The sequence below is a fragment of the Medicago sativa genome, chromosome 1 (genome assembly GCF_051527215.1).
Source record: "Medicago sativa cultivar Bolivia chromosome 1, Bolivia_mono, whole genome shotgun sequence".
Classification (NCBI taxonomy): Eukaryota; Viridiplantae; Streptophyta; class Magnoliopsida; order Fabales; family Fabaceae; genus Medicago; species Medicago sativa.
The window spans coordinates 4110585-4127049 of record NC_140749.1 but is presented as its reverse complement, the minus strand read 5'-3'; the positions used below and the strand labels follow the sequence as shown (position 1 = coordinate 4127049).

Sequence of the window (16465 nt, the reverse complement as noted above, 5' to 3'; positions counted from 1 at the left end):
TCTGTTATTGATATTTGCACATGTGTTTGCCTTTGGTTGTTGGGATCAAAATATGTTGTCTATGGAGACAAACTTGATATTTCAAGCTCCTACAGACCATATTCTCTGAAGACCATCGACTAACACAAAATGGAATTCAAAGAAACTCTTCCCTAGCGATATCATCAATAAATCATCCATTATTGATGGCAATGTAATTCGGCCATAAATTCTTTCGGGTCCTGCTAACCGGTACCCCGGGGCACTAGTTAAGCATACCATAAAAGGGAATTATTATCATAAAAGAAAACTGCTTTTGACTTTATTATAAATTAATTACACAATTTCAATGCATTAACTGCTATATATTTCCTTTTTCATATCCTTAACCAGTGCTCCGGAGGCACCGGTTAGCATTCGGGGGCACCGGTTAGCATTTCTCAATTCTTAATACAATTTTGCTATTTGACTCGGATGAATATCGTATTATGCAGGACTTCTGCAAAAAGGGATGAAAGGGCGGTTGTTTGCTGGAAGAGGAGGCATTGGCAATTGGCAATTGTGTTGTTGAAGTAGCCACAAAGAATTTCCCTAACGCTCTTTTAAATATGTTTTTGGTCCCTATAAATATGTCAACTATTCGTTTTAGTCCCTCTAAAATTTTTCTTCAACTTTTAGTCCCTATGAAATTTTCAATCACTACTTTTGGTCCCTATTTTTAATTTAATTTTTGCATATTCTTAAAAAAATTCCTAAAAAAAATTAGAATTTTTTAACAAAACACAAATTAAATATGAATTTTTAACCATAAAAAATATAAAAATTCATATTAAATTCATGTTTTGTTAAAAAAATTCTGAATTTTTTTTATGTGATTTTTATAATATTTTAAATTTTTCTGAAAAATTTCATTAAATAATATGAATTCTACATATGAGTTTACTTTAAAAAGGGACCAAAAGTGAAGATTAAAAATTTTATAGAGACTAAAAATTGAAGGAAAATTTTAGAGAGACTAAAACAAAAAGTCCTAACCATAACCTTAACAAAATTATAACTAAGCATACAAAAACCGATGGATTACTGCACTATATCTAATCTAATTTATCATAATGATGAATGGAGGTTTCAGAGGGACACCATATATTCCACCATAAATTCTTCCCCTCTATAAAGATAATACGAGTATAGATCTAAGAACCTCGCATGATTAATCAGTAAGCTTTAAAACTGAATTGGCAAAGTCAAGGATGAATAAGTAAAAGGTAGAATTTTTCACTGCATTCCAGGCAAGGCCATGAACTAAATATTAAAGATCCGTTCGCATATGTTAAAATAAGAGATGATAATATTTTAAAGCAAAACTGGGATTAAGGAAAACAATATCTCAACCTTGATAATTAATCTCACACAACATGATATGCCAAAAACTAATTCATCCTTCTGATGAGTTCGTTGATGTAGTCTTCCCTGTTTCCAGCATCACCACCTTCCACATAATGATTTCTTTTCTTCTTCATACCACCTAGGGGAGCTTTGAGCTTGAAAGGCCACAGGAAGTTGTTTGCCTCTCTGAAGTGAGGACCAACTGTTAGTATCTCGTGAATCAGATCTTCAATACAGATGATACCGTGCTTCCCAAGAACCTGCCCATTGGATAATGTCAGTCGAAGAATATAATAAAATAAACACAGCGTAAATGTTCAACAACACCATACACAGAATCTGGACTGTTCTAGCTTGAGCAAATAGGAACCATACAACAAAGTCGGAATGAAGATCCATTCCATCTAGGTCTGACAGTAAAGATTGCCGACTACAACATTTAGTGATTGCAGGGTATCCAAATCAGACAAACCTGTTCAATGATTGAGTTGTCTGTCAAAGCAATTCTCTGCCTGTCAACTTTGCCGTAGCCCCTCTTGTAGATCAATTCCCTGACGCTCTTCAGATTAGGGTACCCGTATGTAACATAAGGCTCAACCCTGTGGAGCATGTTCACGGTAGCTTTGTTAACTTTGAGAAAGACACCATTAAAGATCTGCAGTCAAAAGAAATGGAAGAATAAGGCTACATTGTAATATTGCATGGATTCTTCAACACAGTATTAGAGGAGATCAAAACCTCTGCTATAATGGGTCTATCAAGGATGGACTCTAACACTGTGTTTGGTAGAGGTGATTTATGAGAGAGAGAAATAGCTGAGAGAGAGATACAAGAGAAATGTAACATTTCTTCAGTTTGGTTCAGCAGAGAATTAGGGAAAAGAGACAGACAGACGTGGGACCTACTGCTTTTTGGAGTCTTCGCAAATCTGGAGAGAAAAGGGGAAGAAAGACTGACTTATGTTGTCATATTCCACAATTACCCTTTTCTTTTTCCTCTTTCATACTTGTTTAGTTTTTGTTTTTTTTTCTTGAAACTGATTATGCCAACACACATGATTGCCGTAAGAAAATAAAAAGAAGTATCAGCAGCACATAAATTCAACGAAACATACCATTTTTATTGATAAAAAAAATGAGTTTTTTTGACAAACGTAACATTTTTTATTGATAAAAAAGTGAGTTATTATTGTACACAATACAAAATTATTTTGTCGTAAAAAATACAAAAGTATAGTGATAGTGAATTCAACCGTATGTAACATAAAATAAGTTTTTTTTTAAGTATAAAATAAGTTAAATTATTAATAAGTATACAGAATAATACATTTAATTAATTACATTGCATTTTTCAAATAATTTTATTTAGAAGAGGAATAACAAAATATTATGCATTGGTCGTTTTTCAATTGAAGGATACTATTGTCTTTTCATAAATAATTACACACTTCTTTCATTTCTATTTCTTCTTTCTTTCTCTTATACCAAACAATACCTCAAATCTACTCTATTTCTCACATCTTTCTCTCTTCTCTTACTCTCTCTCACCTATTTCTCTCTTCTCATTTTCTTCTCACAACCAAACACACCCTAAGAGTTTTAGTTGTAAGTTGTGATGTTATCAAACATGGAAATCCTAACTAGTAACAAGTAGAGAGTATAGATGCAAAAACAAGAGATCATAAATCAATACTTCATATCTTACACATTGTATTAAATTAATATTCATTCAATTCAATAATTCAATATATATAACACAAACTAGCAAAACAACCTCCCTTGGAATAGTCTTTCTATGCTTAATACAATCCCTTGGAATAGTCTTTCTATGCTTAATACAAGGGAGTTAAGTTTTTTTTCGTCAAAAAAATATTAACTTAACTCCCCTGTATTAAACATAGAAAGACTGTACACACAGAAATCACATCAAAGTGCTTCAGGTGTAACTATATCTCAAGGAAATAACTATACATTGTCATAGGTACACTTAACAGTGGGATGAAAGATCAGTTCAACAAGCTCAACATACATAAATTTAATAATAAATTCTTATAATATTCCTAGAATAACTCACTGAACAAACCTTTAATCAGAGGTGCATTGCATGATATCTGAAGTAGCGCATCCAAAAAACACAAGTGTATCACAATGAGGCGAGTTCTAGCACTCATTTATATACTTCACAGTCACAATAAATACATATATTTTACTCGAAACAGATAACCAATTATACACTAAAAAGTTACGCAGACAGCAACAAGAACAAAACAATTAAACAGCAAAGCAATTTTAATCGAGTGACAAAAAAAAAAAAAAACAATCTGAATGTTACCTGTCTCAAACGCAAAAGCTGCAAAATCTTCCTTGATTTTGGGTCCATAGCGTTGATACTAAAATTATAATAAAATTCCCATTAATTAAAACAACAATAACAAGAAAACCACCTGGAAATAACTATTATACTATAAAATAATAAATCAATACTGTAGGAAAAATTACCCTCTGATCCTAATAATGAACAGGAGCTTAGCTTCAGGGTCAACATAAAATCCACCCTTGAGTTTAGCTTCACGCTTCAACCTGATCAACTCCTTTTGCTGCACACAAATTAAATCAATAAATAATTGTATAAATTAAAAAGGTATATGGATTAAGGAATTGTTTGGATTGGCTTATTTGAGCTTATCTACAGGAATAAGTTGTGAGACTATTTGAGAGAACTAATTAAAAAAGCTTATGCCATTGTTCATAAGTTGTTTTCAGCTTAAGTAGGGCCTGATTTGATTGGCCTAATTGAGCTTATCTACTGACACAAGTTTTGTGATGCTATTTGGGAGAACTTATCAATACAACTAATGACATTTTTCATACGCTTTTTCAGCTTATTGTCATAAGTTCTACAAGATAGTTAATGAAAACAGTTTATAGCATATACAAAAATAATTTTATTTTATCTATTGCTGTAAAAATAGCTTATGTAAGCTTATACACATCAAGATAAGCACTTGTGGCTTGTGCTATAAGTTGCAATTAACTTGTTTATCCACAAAACGCCATTTACAAAGTTCTCCAATATAGCTAGCTTGTACTAAAACAGTTTAATTTTATTTTATATTTAGCTATAGAAATAGTTCATAAGTGATTATTATGATAAGCTATTATGCTATAAGCTGTTAATCCAAACAAGGCCTAAAATTACATAATCAAAATTATTATTAACAATACCTGATCATCATATTCCTTGGCGTATTGTTTGGCTCTACTCCAAATGAGTTTCCTTGTTTCAGCTCTCTTCTTCTTAGCTGATTCCTGTTCCTGCTTCTTCACCAATGCCCATTCTTCGTTCCTTTTCTGCTTCTTCAAAACGGATTCAGGAACCACCGTTTTCACTTCCTCTTTCGACATCCTTCAAACAATGAAGAAATTAAATCGAATCAGAGCACAAAAACACAAAACCCTAAATCACGTTGGGGATGAAGAATAATAATAATGAATAATTAAGGAATATAGTGTGAAAAGTAACAGATGTATGAATGGAGGAGAAGAAGAAGATTGAAAATTTTACCTTGCCGCAGTAGATGGAGATGGAGAGAAAATGAAACTAGGGTTTGGGACTGAGCTTCTGATTTTATGCTTTCTTCGTATTTCTCTGCCCTTGAAATATCAATGGGCTTTATGGACTGACATGTTATGGGCTGGGCTAAGCACCAAAATAATATAAATGTTGCTATTCTGACTCCCCTGTTTGCTCCCAGGCCCCCAAAATACCGTTTTTGCCCCTAAACATAACGTTTGGGAGATAGAAACCGAACAGTTCGGGAGTTATCTCCCGTTTCTTGGATTTCATGAGTTATCTCCCGAATGGTTCCTTCTATCGAGTTGGCAAAATGCACAAGAAACCCGGAGTAGAATGGTTGTACACCAGAAGCAAATTGACAACACAAGTTGGAGGAAACCAAACGCAAGGTGTTGCAAATGTAATGTAGATGTTGTTGCATTCTCAAGCTCTCAAAATAGAGTTAGTATAGGCATATCGTATATGCATCAGGGACGATTCAGACAGTAACTCCTAAAACCCAACATAATGTTCATGGACAAAACATGTATGTTAGGGGCTAGAGAACAATTGGGGGTGGGGGCACAAATTCACGGTTCAAACAATAAAACATGTATGACCTTTTGTTGTTGTTCAACTTAAATAAGTTAATATAAAAAGTTTAATAGAAAATTAACATGTATCAAATGTTTTTTTTAATATTTTACCATCTAATTCGTACTTATCCAATGAATGTTGATTTTGTTAGCAAAGAATTACTAACCTCCAACGTCCTAATCTCATTGGTGGACCTTTGGATGGTTGGTCAATAGGCACCTCAATTTCGTTTATGATTGAGTTGTAATTTTCGATCAGTTATTTTTGTGTGTAAAGTTTGATCTAATCATTACTCCCATTTGATAATTATATGGAGGCTTAGAATGTGTTCGGATTTCATCTTGCAAATGTCTAGTGGCTTGTACGAGATTCTATATATAGTGTGTTTAAACTCATAAACTTTAGAGACGATGAGGGAAAGCAAAAGTTTTTTTCTTTTAAAAAAGAATGACATCTAATCTAATGTAATTACACATGTGTAACAAAAAAAAAAAAGTTAAAAAATAAGGTGATATACACATAGGGTGCACGTAAGCTTGTTGGCATGGTCAGAGGAGATTCAGGTGGATAAACTAAAACTTGATGGGGGACAAAATACCACTTAACTCTAAAAAAATCATATCATCATCATCATATGTTAAAGGGAGGGAGGGAGGGAACGTGTTTGGAGAGGAGAAGAGTGAAACTTGGTTTGTCCTAATGTAAAGACGAAGAATAAGAGTTAGGAGAACAAGCCATAAGTTTAAGATATGATCAAGAAGAGAGAGTAAAAGTATAAGACCTTGTCTTCTTATTTTCCTTTAGCGTTTCACCACCTTAAGGTGAGTGTCTTTAATTTCTTCACTTGCATTTTATTTTTCTTCCCGCGTACTTCCTTTGATGTTGAGAAAATTAAACTTTGGGGGTTTTCGGAAAGGAATTTATATTTTCAAATAGAAGGAGGATTTTGATGAAATGACGTGGTAATGATTTCTATAATCTGTATACTACTACTATACTTGCATATGTTATAGTGGTTTGTTTGAGTGTTTATTGATGTTAAAAGGAAAATTTTAAGTTACATTAATTAAATAACTCATTACCTTTACAATTTAGATGTTCGAAATAAAAAATTATCATGCCATGTAATTGAAATTAAATGGTTAATGAACTTTACTAAGGACAAATCTTTTAAGTTTTCCTAAATTTCATTCTTGGATAGAACAATTGGTAGTTAAGTTATCCTTACGTCATAATCGAACTCTGGATTACTATGGCTCAAGTTCATGAATAGAACTTAGCAATGGATTTGAATTTACAAGGGATTTTCCCAAAATCCCACAACATGTCAAAATGTAGATGTAAATTTCATTAATATTATTATAAAAATTGGAAAATATGGTTTTATTGAAATGTTTTTAATTGATTAATAACTATATTTATTTTAAGGATGATTAATAACTATCTTAACAAATTATTTCATTGGCTTTAGGAATTGAATACTTCCTCAAACATATAGAAATATCTTAGAATCAAGTATAAATTCAAGAGAACTGTGTTGTTGTGTCGGTAAAATATGAATTCTGAAAATTACTCAAAGTAGTAGTTTAATTAATTGATCTACTTACAACTAAAATGAAAATTCCTGAAGGTAATAGTTTAATTAGTTCATCTATTTACAACTAAAATGATTGCTTCCACCGCAATAATGAGTTTGAATGAAAAGCATAGTGGTTTACGTATATGACTAATATATCAATTTACATTACAATTCCAATTGTTAATACATTATACTCAGATGTCTTCGTGGAAAAAATCTCCAAAAAAATTTATAGTTTGTCTAGTCTGCTAAAAGAAATTCATTGCTTTGGAATGAATGTAACATGATGTTGTTCGTGCTAAAAAATTTCCCATAGCTAAAATGTGGCGGTGGGCGGCCCATGGAGTAAGAAGGGCGACGGCTAATGACGATGAGAGAAAGATGAAGCATTGTTCTAGATATTTTAACTAAACAAAAGCTTGGATGAAGTTAACGAAAGAGGTAATATTAGGGAGGAATTAGAATTGTTGGTGATGGTGTAATGATGAGATTATGTGTTCTTGTTGGGTCGATGAAATTCTGGATTTTTAGATTAGAGATGAATGAACATTGAGTTGAGTGATTAATTTTTAAATTTTTTATGGGTTTGTTTGATTAAGATGATAAAGTTTATGAAGATGATGAAAAAAAAAGAGGAGGGAAGGAGATGATATTAAGTTTTAGCCAATTATAAACTAGCGTATGATACTTATGACAAGAATCCACCGTATTTAAACATTTCAATTGCATTTTCCAGTCATCAACAATTGATTCCATCGTTGTATGCCTAAATCCTGTAGGTTTTGTCTAGAAAAAATTTCTTAAACAATTTTTTTTCCAATTAAGAGTTATTAAAAAAATAAAATACCAATTTTATTGATAAAAAGTCATTCCAAATAAATTTAAAAAAATAATTAAGAAAAAAATTGGAGGGATTGAAGCTCCCTTATCTAGACCTACAAAAAATGATGACACAAGAGCAACTCCAATGGCGATCTTTTTCTTTGGTTATTTTGTGGACTCGATTGTGACACGACATCTTGAAGGAACTCACTCATTTTTAACTTCAATGGTGAATTTTAAAGAATTCATATTGGACCCCACAACTTTACCTTACACGTTAATATATTATATTCATATTTAATTTTATTACAACTGAAAATATTAATTTTATTTAATTATTTTAAATTAATATTAAAATGAAAAATAAAATAAAGTTGAACGTCAATTTTTATAATAATAATTGATAATTAATATTAAATTCATGACATACAAAAAAACGATTAAAAATAGTGTGATGCTACTAACGGTTAATTTGAATAACGGTTAGTTTGACTAAAATTCATACTACATAAGATTAAATTTTAATAGTACTACAACATTTGATCTTAACTAAAATCCATACTTTTCTTTGAGCTTATTACAATATTTTTCACGAACTTGACGTCGACTCTCATTCATTGAGGACGTGACTCTCATTCATCGAGGATTTGTCTGACATGATGACATGCATTGCCTTAAACTCCATCTCATCCTTCGTTAAGATGTTTTCTTCCTCCTTAAGTTGTGTGAGTTTATCCATTGCTGCTACTCTTTTAGCCATTGTGTCATGGACGACCTTAGAAGACGTTTCAGTTGCATTATACACTCACCTTTGCCTTCCTTTTTGCCGCCTTTTGCCCCATTGGACATTCCATTGGAGATGTTGAATTAAATTCATAACTTGAAGTTGTTTCTAGATTCAGCGATGATGAGTATGCCCCACTAGTAGAAGTCTTTGTTCTTTTTTGGAGAAGTTGCAGTTGATGCTCCCACCCATTTAGGTTCATCTTTTAACAATCACCATGCATACTCAATAGTGAATGGTGCACCATCATCTTGAGAGAAAAAAAAAGTGCATTATCCATGATGTCATTCAATGAGGTTCCACTTTTCATTCCATCAACAGCCGAAGTGTAAGACCTTACAAATTTTTGAACGGGACCACTTATTCGACTCCATCGAGATTTTAATTGACTAGGCTCCTTCTCTCGCAACTGCCCACAATACTAATTATAATTTGTAGCGATTCGTGACCAAAAGTTGTCTTCTTTTTGATCATCCACAGTAGGATCCTTTGAAATATTGAGCCATGTTTGAATAAGAAGTATATCTTCATCCCTTGTGAATAGTTCACGAGTCTTTTTGGGAGCAAAACATTTTTTTTCTCCTCAAGCGTAATATTTTCAAGACCAACTTGAGTTGAAAATTGTGAAATATGACATTCAGCCATAGAACCAATTAGTGGGATCATAACGAGTAAACTCTCCACTTTGTGTATCCATTTGAGGTATATAAAAATATGTTGGGGGTTAGTTGGTGGCAACGGGAAAATGGTTGGGTTTGTCGGCGATGACGAAAATTTAGAATTTTGAGAACTTCAGTGTTGGTAATTTTGCATTAAAGACAACAAAGATTGTTGATAATTGTATTGATTGGGATCCATTGGAGGATATAAACAATGAATAATGAAGACCAAATAGATGAAATTATGAAGTTAAAATTATGAGGGTGAATTTGTGTGTAAAAATAAGAGCAAAGAGATAAAATTGTGAGAGAAAAAAGTTGAGTGAAGTATTTATGAATGAACACAATAACAATTTACAATTTACAATCTCATTCAGATTCTTTCAATCTTGCTCATTTCTTAGGTTTGAAAGACGTGCGGGCTTACGCCGTGATAGGGAAAATCTTTGGAGTCAATTTTACAAGAGATATAATCAAGAGAATGGGTTGGGTGGCCTCCATGTTGTTCATGGAGTGCAGGGGCAGAATCACTACTACAAAAAAAGGGCTTATATAGCGCTTTTTTTGGGCTTTAGCCAGCGCTTTTGAAGCGCTACGTAATCTGGCGCTGGTAAAGGTTAAATGGCGCTTTAAAATAAGCAAAAAGCGCTATCTAAAGGTGGCCTTATATAGCGCTTTCACAAATAAGCGCTATCTAACGGGGGGTTTTACATAGCCCTTATAATGTGGATATCAATCAGTTGCTTACATTTACCCAAAATGAGGATGAGTACTTCAACTTTGTTGATCAGGTGAACGGCCACATGAATCATATATGATGGGTAACGTTGCAATGATTATAGACATCTTAAACAACCTTTGATTGTAAATGCATAGAGTTCTCTGTGATTGTAAATGCTTCTTACTAAAAATATTGATCTGTTGTAAATACTGATATGTTGTAAATAAAGAATGTTCTTTTGTGATTGTAAATGCATTGAGTTCTCTTGTGATTGCATAAAAAAAATTATATGTAACATGTTTAAGCATTTTTAATCAAATAACCGTTACTTCGTCGAGTGACAGTAATGACATGCTACTCCAGCCAAAATTCAAGCCAAATTCCATTCTTTGGCGACAACAGCTGACACAATGCTATGAAAAAAGCAATTGGAGTTGCTCTAATGACATTGGGGTAAAAAAAAAATGGTCTTCAATTGGATCCCATATTCCCATGACTGAAGGGCGTAATTATAAAAATATAAACTACTCCTTAAGTTTTTGAAACACAACCCCTTAAGTTAAGGATTCAATCATCATTTACAGAAAAAATATTTTGATGCTCTCGCAAAAAATTTATACATTTCTCTACAACATCCCATTTTATCTCTCTCTCTTACTTATTTTCTCTCTTTGTTTCTATAAACCACCTCCTAACTTCTCCATCTTCTCTTTCTCATTTCACTAACTTTTTTTGTTGGAGAGGGAGGATCAAACTAAAAAAAATTAAAGAAAATTGGGTAGTTAGTTTGAGAGGGGAGATAAATGAGATTTTTTTTTAAAAATAAATAAAAAGATTATGAGAGAGGGAAGGAGGAAGAGGGAGACACGACTATGGTTATGAGAGACTATGCGGCTGAGAAGGAGAGAAGGGGTGTATGTGCCAAGCACCTTATTTTTCATTGAAAAGCAAGAAGCAAGTTTTCAAATCCTTAAAAAGGATATTGCATGTTGAAACAATGAAGTATCTTGTGCCCATCCAGTGAATTGAATGTTGATATAACTTAAATGTCATATGAATTTCACTGGCTAACATATTTGGCATGATTGGGCAGCCGAACCACCGCCATGCATGATTGCATGCACAACTATAACCACTGCCATGTTAAGTGAATGATTACCAATATTCATCTTATTTTCCTTTTCTCATCATGCGAGCTTTTTCATGAGAAAATCTTGTGTGGTCCTGGTCCACACAAGTGGTCTTTGGTCACACAAAGAGAAAAAAGAGAAGAGGGAGAAAAGAGAAGAGAGAGAAAATGGAGAAGAGAGAAGAGAAGAGAGAGAAGGAAAAAACTTGTGTGTGTGACCAAAACCAAAATTCTTGGTCCTGGTCCACACAAGTGTTTCTCCTTTTTCATTTCTGCATAAGAAAAATACAGTGTGTCGATTTTTATTGCTAACACGTAAACATAATAAATTATTATTCTTGCATTGAAAGATAACTATAGTCCATCTACAAATATAAAAATGCATTTACTATTGAGTATATTTGTGACGACTTTAATAAAAAAATTTGCCCACATATATTATTAATCATTTTTTTGAATCGTGGATTTATCAAGTCATAGAGATAAGCAAGCTGCAACCCCTTTATATTGTTTATCAATCTAATTTCAAAATGGCCACTAGCAAGGTTATGCCACTGTGGGAACTTTAAAAATGAAGTCTTTGATTATTTAAATATTATTATCGTTAATATGTCCACGATCAAGATTCTTTAAACATTTATAATTATAATCAATTTAGGTTATCTCGTGACATAGTAAATTGTAGATACGTACAAATTAACAATTTCAATTTATAAAAACTATTTTCAAGAGAGATATCATTTTTTTTTACTAAAAGAAATGCACGATTAGTTTTTATTTGTGGTGTTATAAAGTAACGAAACAAAACAAAAAGGAAAAAGTAAAGAAGAATTTAAGTTCGAAACTTATCTCTCTCTATATGAGAGATTTCATGTCAGACGAAGACAATTTCAATGAACGGAACACCTTGAATACAACGTATGCTTAGTCGTAAAATTCGCGCACATATTTTATTTTCTAAGAACATGCACTTATGTAGTGTTACCATTTTTATGTTAAGCATCTCTAGTATGTAGCACAAGTATGCTGATAAGACCATCAAGAAACAGCTCAACCGATTACAAACAATCACTCCAACAAATAGTATTGATGAAGCCTTTGTTATGACAACAGTCAAGACTTTTTTGGATAACAAGCAACCAAGCCAACAATGCATCACATGTGGGGCTACAACATCTTTGGTTAATATTATGCTATGAATTACGCATGCATTGCCAGTTTTTACTAGTAAATATTCAAATTCTCTACAATTTTCTTCAAGTACTTAAACATGGAGTATCTTTTTACTAGTTTGAACCCCATGCTTCTATGTATCATTTTTTATGCCCCTTAACATGCTCAAGTCGCCACTGACCACTAGATATACGTGACAAAAAAAAAAAATCATCGATGAAAACGATACGTAACTAATTATACGTTTTTTCTCTAAAATAAACATATGTTTTAGAATTTACAAATGATCCTCCTCAATTCCATTTTTTTTCAAGCTTCTTTTCACGTTGCTATAGAAACTCAAATATATACGAGAGTATTTAGATGAGATGACACAAGTCTTTTCTAGTCTTGGGTTCGAATTCAACTTTAAATATGCCGCAATGCTAAAATTCTTAAGGAGAGTTTACCGTTCATTTACCACTAGACCAAGCCTTTGGAGTTGAAATATTGAATAGGTTAAGACAATTAAACATGGTAAATTTTTTTATCGAAAGCGGCATTATTTATTACATAATTATGTCCTATATGCTGAGACTGGGGTTGTATTTGAAATTGGACATGAATTGGAGAGAGTATTTTTCCAATCTAATAGTGGAGAAAGACTTAAAGATTTTATTGACATGATTTCTGACAATTTTTCATTTCAACATAAATATCTCTATTTAGTCCAGCGTATCGAGAAACTTCTGAAGATGAAATGACGTGTGCAAATCAACCATATTTGACGTGAAGTAAATACAAGTGTTAATTGACTTGCAAATATTGATATTAGTAAGGATCATTTGATTTGCTTGTTTTGGAAACTCCTCATAGTGAGCTTCAAAAACTCTTATTCGATGATGCTTCTGGGACTTGTATGTCTAAGAATTTCTATTTAATCTAGTTTTGTTTTCTTAGGACCTGTCCTCTTCTTTACAAAAAATAAAAAAAATACTACTTTAGCATATAAAATTTTACGCATGATAGAAAATCTATTAATTAGGGACGTACAAAGTCATTACTTACATAATAGCAACAAAATAGAAAAGGTAATTGCTCGTAGTGATATGACAAAAGTTATATTAGGTGGAGATATTTTCTTGAAGATAAGATTCTTTAAGGGTTTCATGTCGATAGAGACGATTCAATTTGTAATCAAACATATACTAAAGAAATGAAATTTTAACGACTTTATCTAAGAGTACTTCTAACTTACATTTGCACACAACAATTATAATATATACTTATACTTCATCGGAGTAAGAGGATCAATGTCATTATTTAAAAGTGGGACATATTCCATTCATCAGGGCCGTTTTTTTGGGAGTGCAAAGAGCTCAATCGAGCTGGGCCTCCCAAAGTGATGGGCTTCAAGAAAAAAAATTATTGCTCAATATCCCCACCCCCACTCAAAAAAGAAAAATGAACATGTTTCAATTTCGAAGTAAAAAATCATGTTCCATGTTTCTATTTCTAAGTTAAAAAAACACGTCTTTAGTAAAAATAATTGCTAAGTTTGATTTTTGTGGCTAATAATCATTATACGATTGTTATTTTCAATTTAAATAGAAGATTAATCTTTTAAAAAAATTGTAGGTTTTTTTATTAGGGGCCTATTTTTACTATGAGAGCCGAGCCTCCAATTTTATAAGGCCGGCCCTGCCAAATATTACGCATGAAAAAATCAACGAGGGATAAGACCAAAAAAAGAAAATAGTAGCACACCCCACCAACACTATATAAAACATAATGAGAGCGCTATATATTATATAATAAGACTAAGAGTACTACAAATTGGGTCGTAGTTGTGATCTATCCATTTAGAAATTGCATTGTGGTTTCGATAGTTAATTTGATTCTATACAGAAAAAATGGGTTCTCTTATGGCAGGATGGGGCTCTTCTTCAATTGATCCTAAATCAGGTACCATATGATTAATAACGATACTTATATTATACACATATATGCTTTGTGCTTAGTATTTTATGTTGCGGAGCAATTAATCATATTAGAACTTAGACGGTACTTATATTTATGAGGGAACTTTTTTCACTGTTTCAGCCATACTTAAAAGGAACCAGTCACTTACAAAAGATGAAATTGATGCTTATTGGAAATCAAAGAAGAAGATAGAGGAAGAACACCTTACAGCAATTTCCAATTTGTCAGAGACTATTCAGGTTTGATATTCAAACCTCTACTTGCCACCTTCCGGCATGGGCAGATCCAACTTATGGTTTGGTGTGGCTACCGCCACACCAAATTTTTCCAAAAAAATAAATAAAATACATACGAAGGATTTCTATAAAAATGAAATGTTAGAGAAAGTTGGCAAATCATTTTGCTCCAATTAACAATTATTAGGGTTCAAATGCATTTGAGCTAATAAAACTAAAAAAAAAAAACTATAAAAATTGTTATTTTAAGTGAAATAAATACATCTTTAATTTCATTGGACACCCCACCAACTCTGTCTGCTTCTTCTTTTACCATTTTTCTTGTGTGTTTGAGTAATGGTCACTACTAAATTATAGAAATGAATTAAAGATTTTTTTACACTTGAAAAAATCAACAAGGGATAAGACCAAAAGAAAAAGAAAATAGTAGCACACCCCACCAACACTATATATAATACTATAATATGACTAAGAGCACTACAATTTGGATCGTGATTGTGAATTTTTAATCTCTATTTTTTTTTATTATAAGTCTTTGTATCAATTTTTTTCTTCATTTTTCCAGTATTCTTCTACTAGAGTAATCCTATTTGAGACGCGACAAACATTAATTATTGGTTTGATTGATTGTGAAATTACAACTTCTTTTACTAGATTCAATCTCTATTAATTTCTATATCAACCTTTTAGTCCTTCTTGCATATTAGAAAACTAAGTGACTATAAAATATAGTTATGCCACCTAAGTGAAATCCGAAAATATATATGATTTTGTAATTTCTAGTAATTAAAAGATGAATACTCCCTCCGTCCCGGAACAACTGACCTATTTTCTAAAAAAAAGTGTCCCAAAATAACTGACTCATTTCAATTTTCAATACAACTTTCATCATTCCCAATACAATATAACACTAAATAATACTACTTTTATCATTCCCAATACAATATATTCCACTTTCCCCTTTATTTATACACTTTTCTTAATCTGTGTGAAAAACCAAAGTAGGTCAATTAAACCGGGACGGAGGGAGTACAAGACTAAAAAACAAATTCAATATATTTATAAAGATAAAAAATATATTTAACTCATTAATTTCCAATTTTAATATTGTGTGTGAAAAAAAACCAATTTTAATGTTTTTATTTCATGATGGAGTAACAGACAATTCCAAGTTTGAAATTAATGTTTAGGATGATGATGCAGCCTGATCCTGAAAAGAAGTTTCAGAAGTCAATGACCATGCCCGTGGCCCACGTAAGGGACCCCTTTAATATGAACGTACTTGACACAAATTTGGAGCAACTTATCAACAAAAATGGCTGGTAAATTAACCTACTCTTCCAATTATTATAGTTATACTTTTATTGCTATTTTTGCTAGAGAAAGTACTCCTATATATGAATTATGCATATGGATCATATATTAATTTAATTTGAGTGCAGGTGGACTAAGAGTAACTGGGCATTTCTGAATGAGCCACCAATGATGGAAGCTGCATCCAACAAGTATGCAGCACAGTTTCACGTTGCCAGTTTGGGATCGACAAAATTGAACCCCGTAGATGAAGTTAGTGATTGATCATATAAATCTAACTAAGCACTAAACCTTGTATGTATATATTTATGTCACATCAATATAATGTAGTATGACTAGTGTTGAACCAATAGCGTTGTTCGTTTTTGGAGTCTCACTCACTCATGTTGCTATTTATGAAGTTTGATGTATGCAAATCAACGTGTGTTTCTTGGTTAATTTGTTTGAAGAGTGTGTAATGTAATGAATCAATAATTTAATAGAGTTTTTTTTTTTTTGTTTGTTGAAGAATTTGATAGAGCTTTTACATCGTTACAATTAACGGTTCCTTGTCAACTACATGTAGAATA

At 32.1% G+C, this 16465-nt stretch overlaps 2 protein-coding genes and 1 pseudogene across 2 annotated transcripts; 1 reads left to right on the top strand and 2 right to left on the bottom strand.

Moving 5' to 3' along the window:
• Positions 1–1230: 1230 nt before the first annotated feature.
• On the bottom strand, positions 1231–4980 carry LOC146951853 (large ribosomal subunit protein uL30w). Its single transcript, XM_085755423.1, has 6 exons — positions 4930–4980; positions 4590–4770; positions 3864–3961; positions 3697–3754; positions 1838–2020; positions 1231–1625 (listed from the first exon to the last, which is right to left on the bottom strand). The coding sequence occupies exons 2-6, from the start codon at positions 4767–4769 to the stop codon at positions 1410–1412; spliced, it is 735 nt and encodes a 244-aa protein (XP_085611549.1). The 5' UTR covers position 4770; positions 4930–4980; the 3' UTR covers positions 1231–1409.
• A 3428-nt stretch (positions 4981–8408) lies between these two features.
• LOC146951852 (glutathione S-transferase T3-like) lies at positions 8409–9399 on the bottom strand (annotated as a pseudogene).
• A 4773-nt stretch (positions 9400–14172) lies between these two features.
• LOC146951851 (uncharacterized) lies at positions 14173–16406 on the top strand. The gene is made up of 4 exons (XM_085755598.1): positions 14173–14328; positions 14467–14585; positions 15786–15904; positions 16025–16406. The coding sequence occupies exons 1-4, from the start codon at positions 14277–14279 to the stop codon at positions 16158–16160; spliced, it is 426 nt and encodes a 141-aa protein (XP_085611724.1). The 5' UTR covers positions 14173–14276; the 3' UTR covers positions 16161–16406.
• Positions 16407–16465: the final 59 nt, after the last annotated feature.

Coding starts and splice junctions, on each gene's coding strand:
- LOC146951851 (XM_085755598.1), top strand. CDS start 14,277: ATGGGTTCTCTTATGGCAGGATGGGGCTCTTCTTCAATTGATCCTAAA. Junction 14,329..14,466: donor TTCAATTGATCCTAAATCAG/GTACCATATGAT, acceptor TCACTGTTTCAG/CCATACTTAAAAGGAACCAG. Junction 14,586..15,785: donor ATTTGTCAGAGACTATTCAG/GTTTGATATTCA, acceptor ATGATGATGCAG/CCTGATCCTGAAAAGAAGTT.
- LOC146951853 (XM_085755423.1), bottom strand. CDS start 4,769: ATGTCGAAAGAGGAAGTGAAAACGGTGGTTCCTGAATCCGTTTTGAAG. Junction 3,755..3,863: donor TTCATTATTAGGATCAGAGG/GTAATTTTTCCT, acceptor TTATAATTTTAG/TATCAACGCTATGGACCCAA. Junction 1,626..1,837: donor ACAACTCAATCATTGAACAG/GTTTGTCTGATT, acceptor TCCAATGGGCAG/GTTCTTGGGAAGCACGGTAT.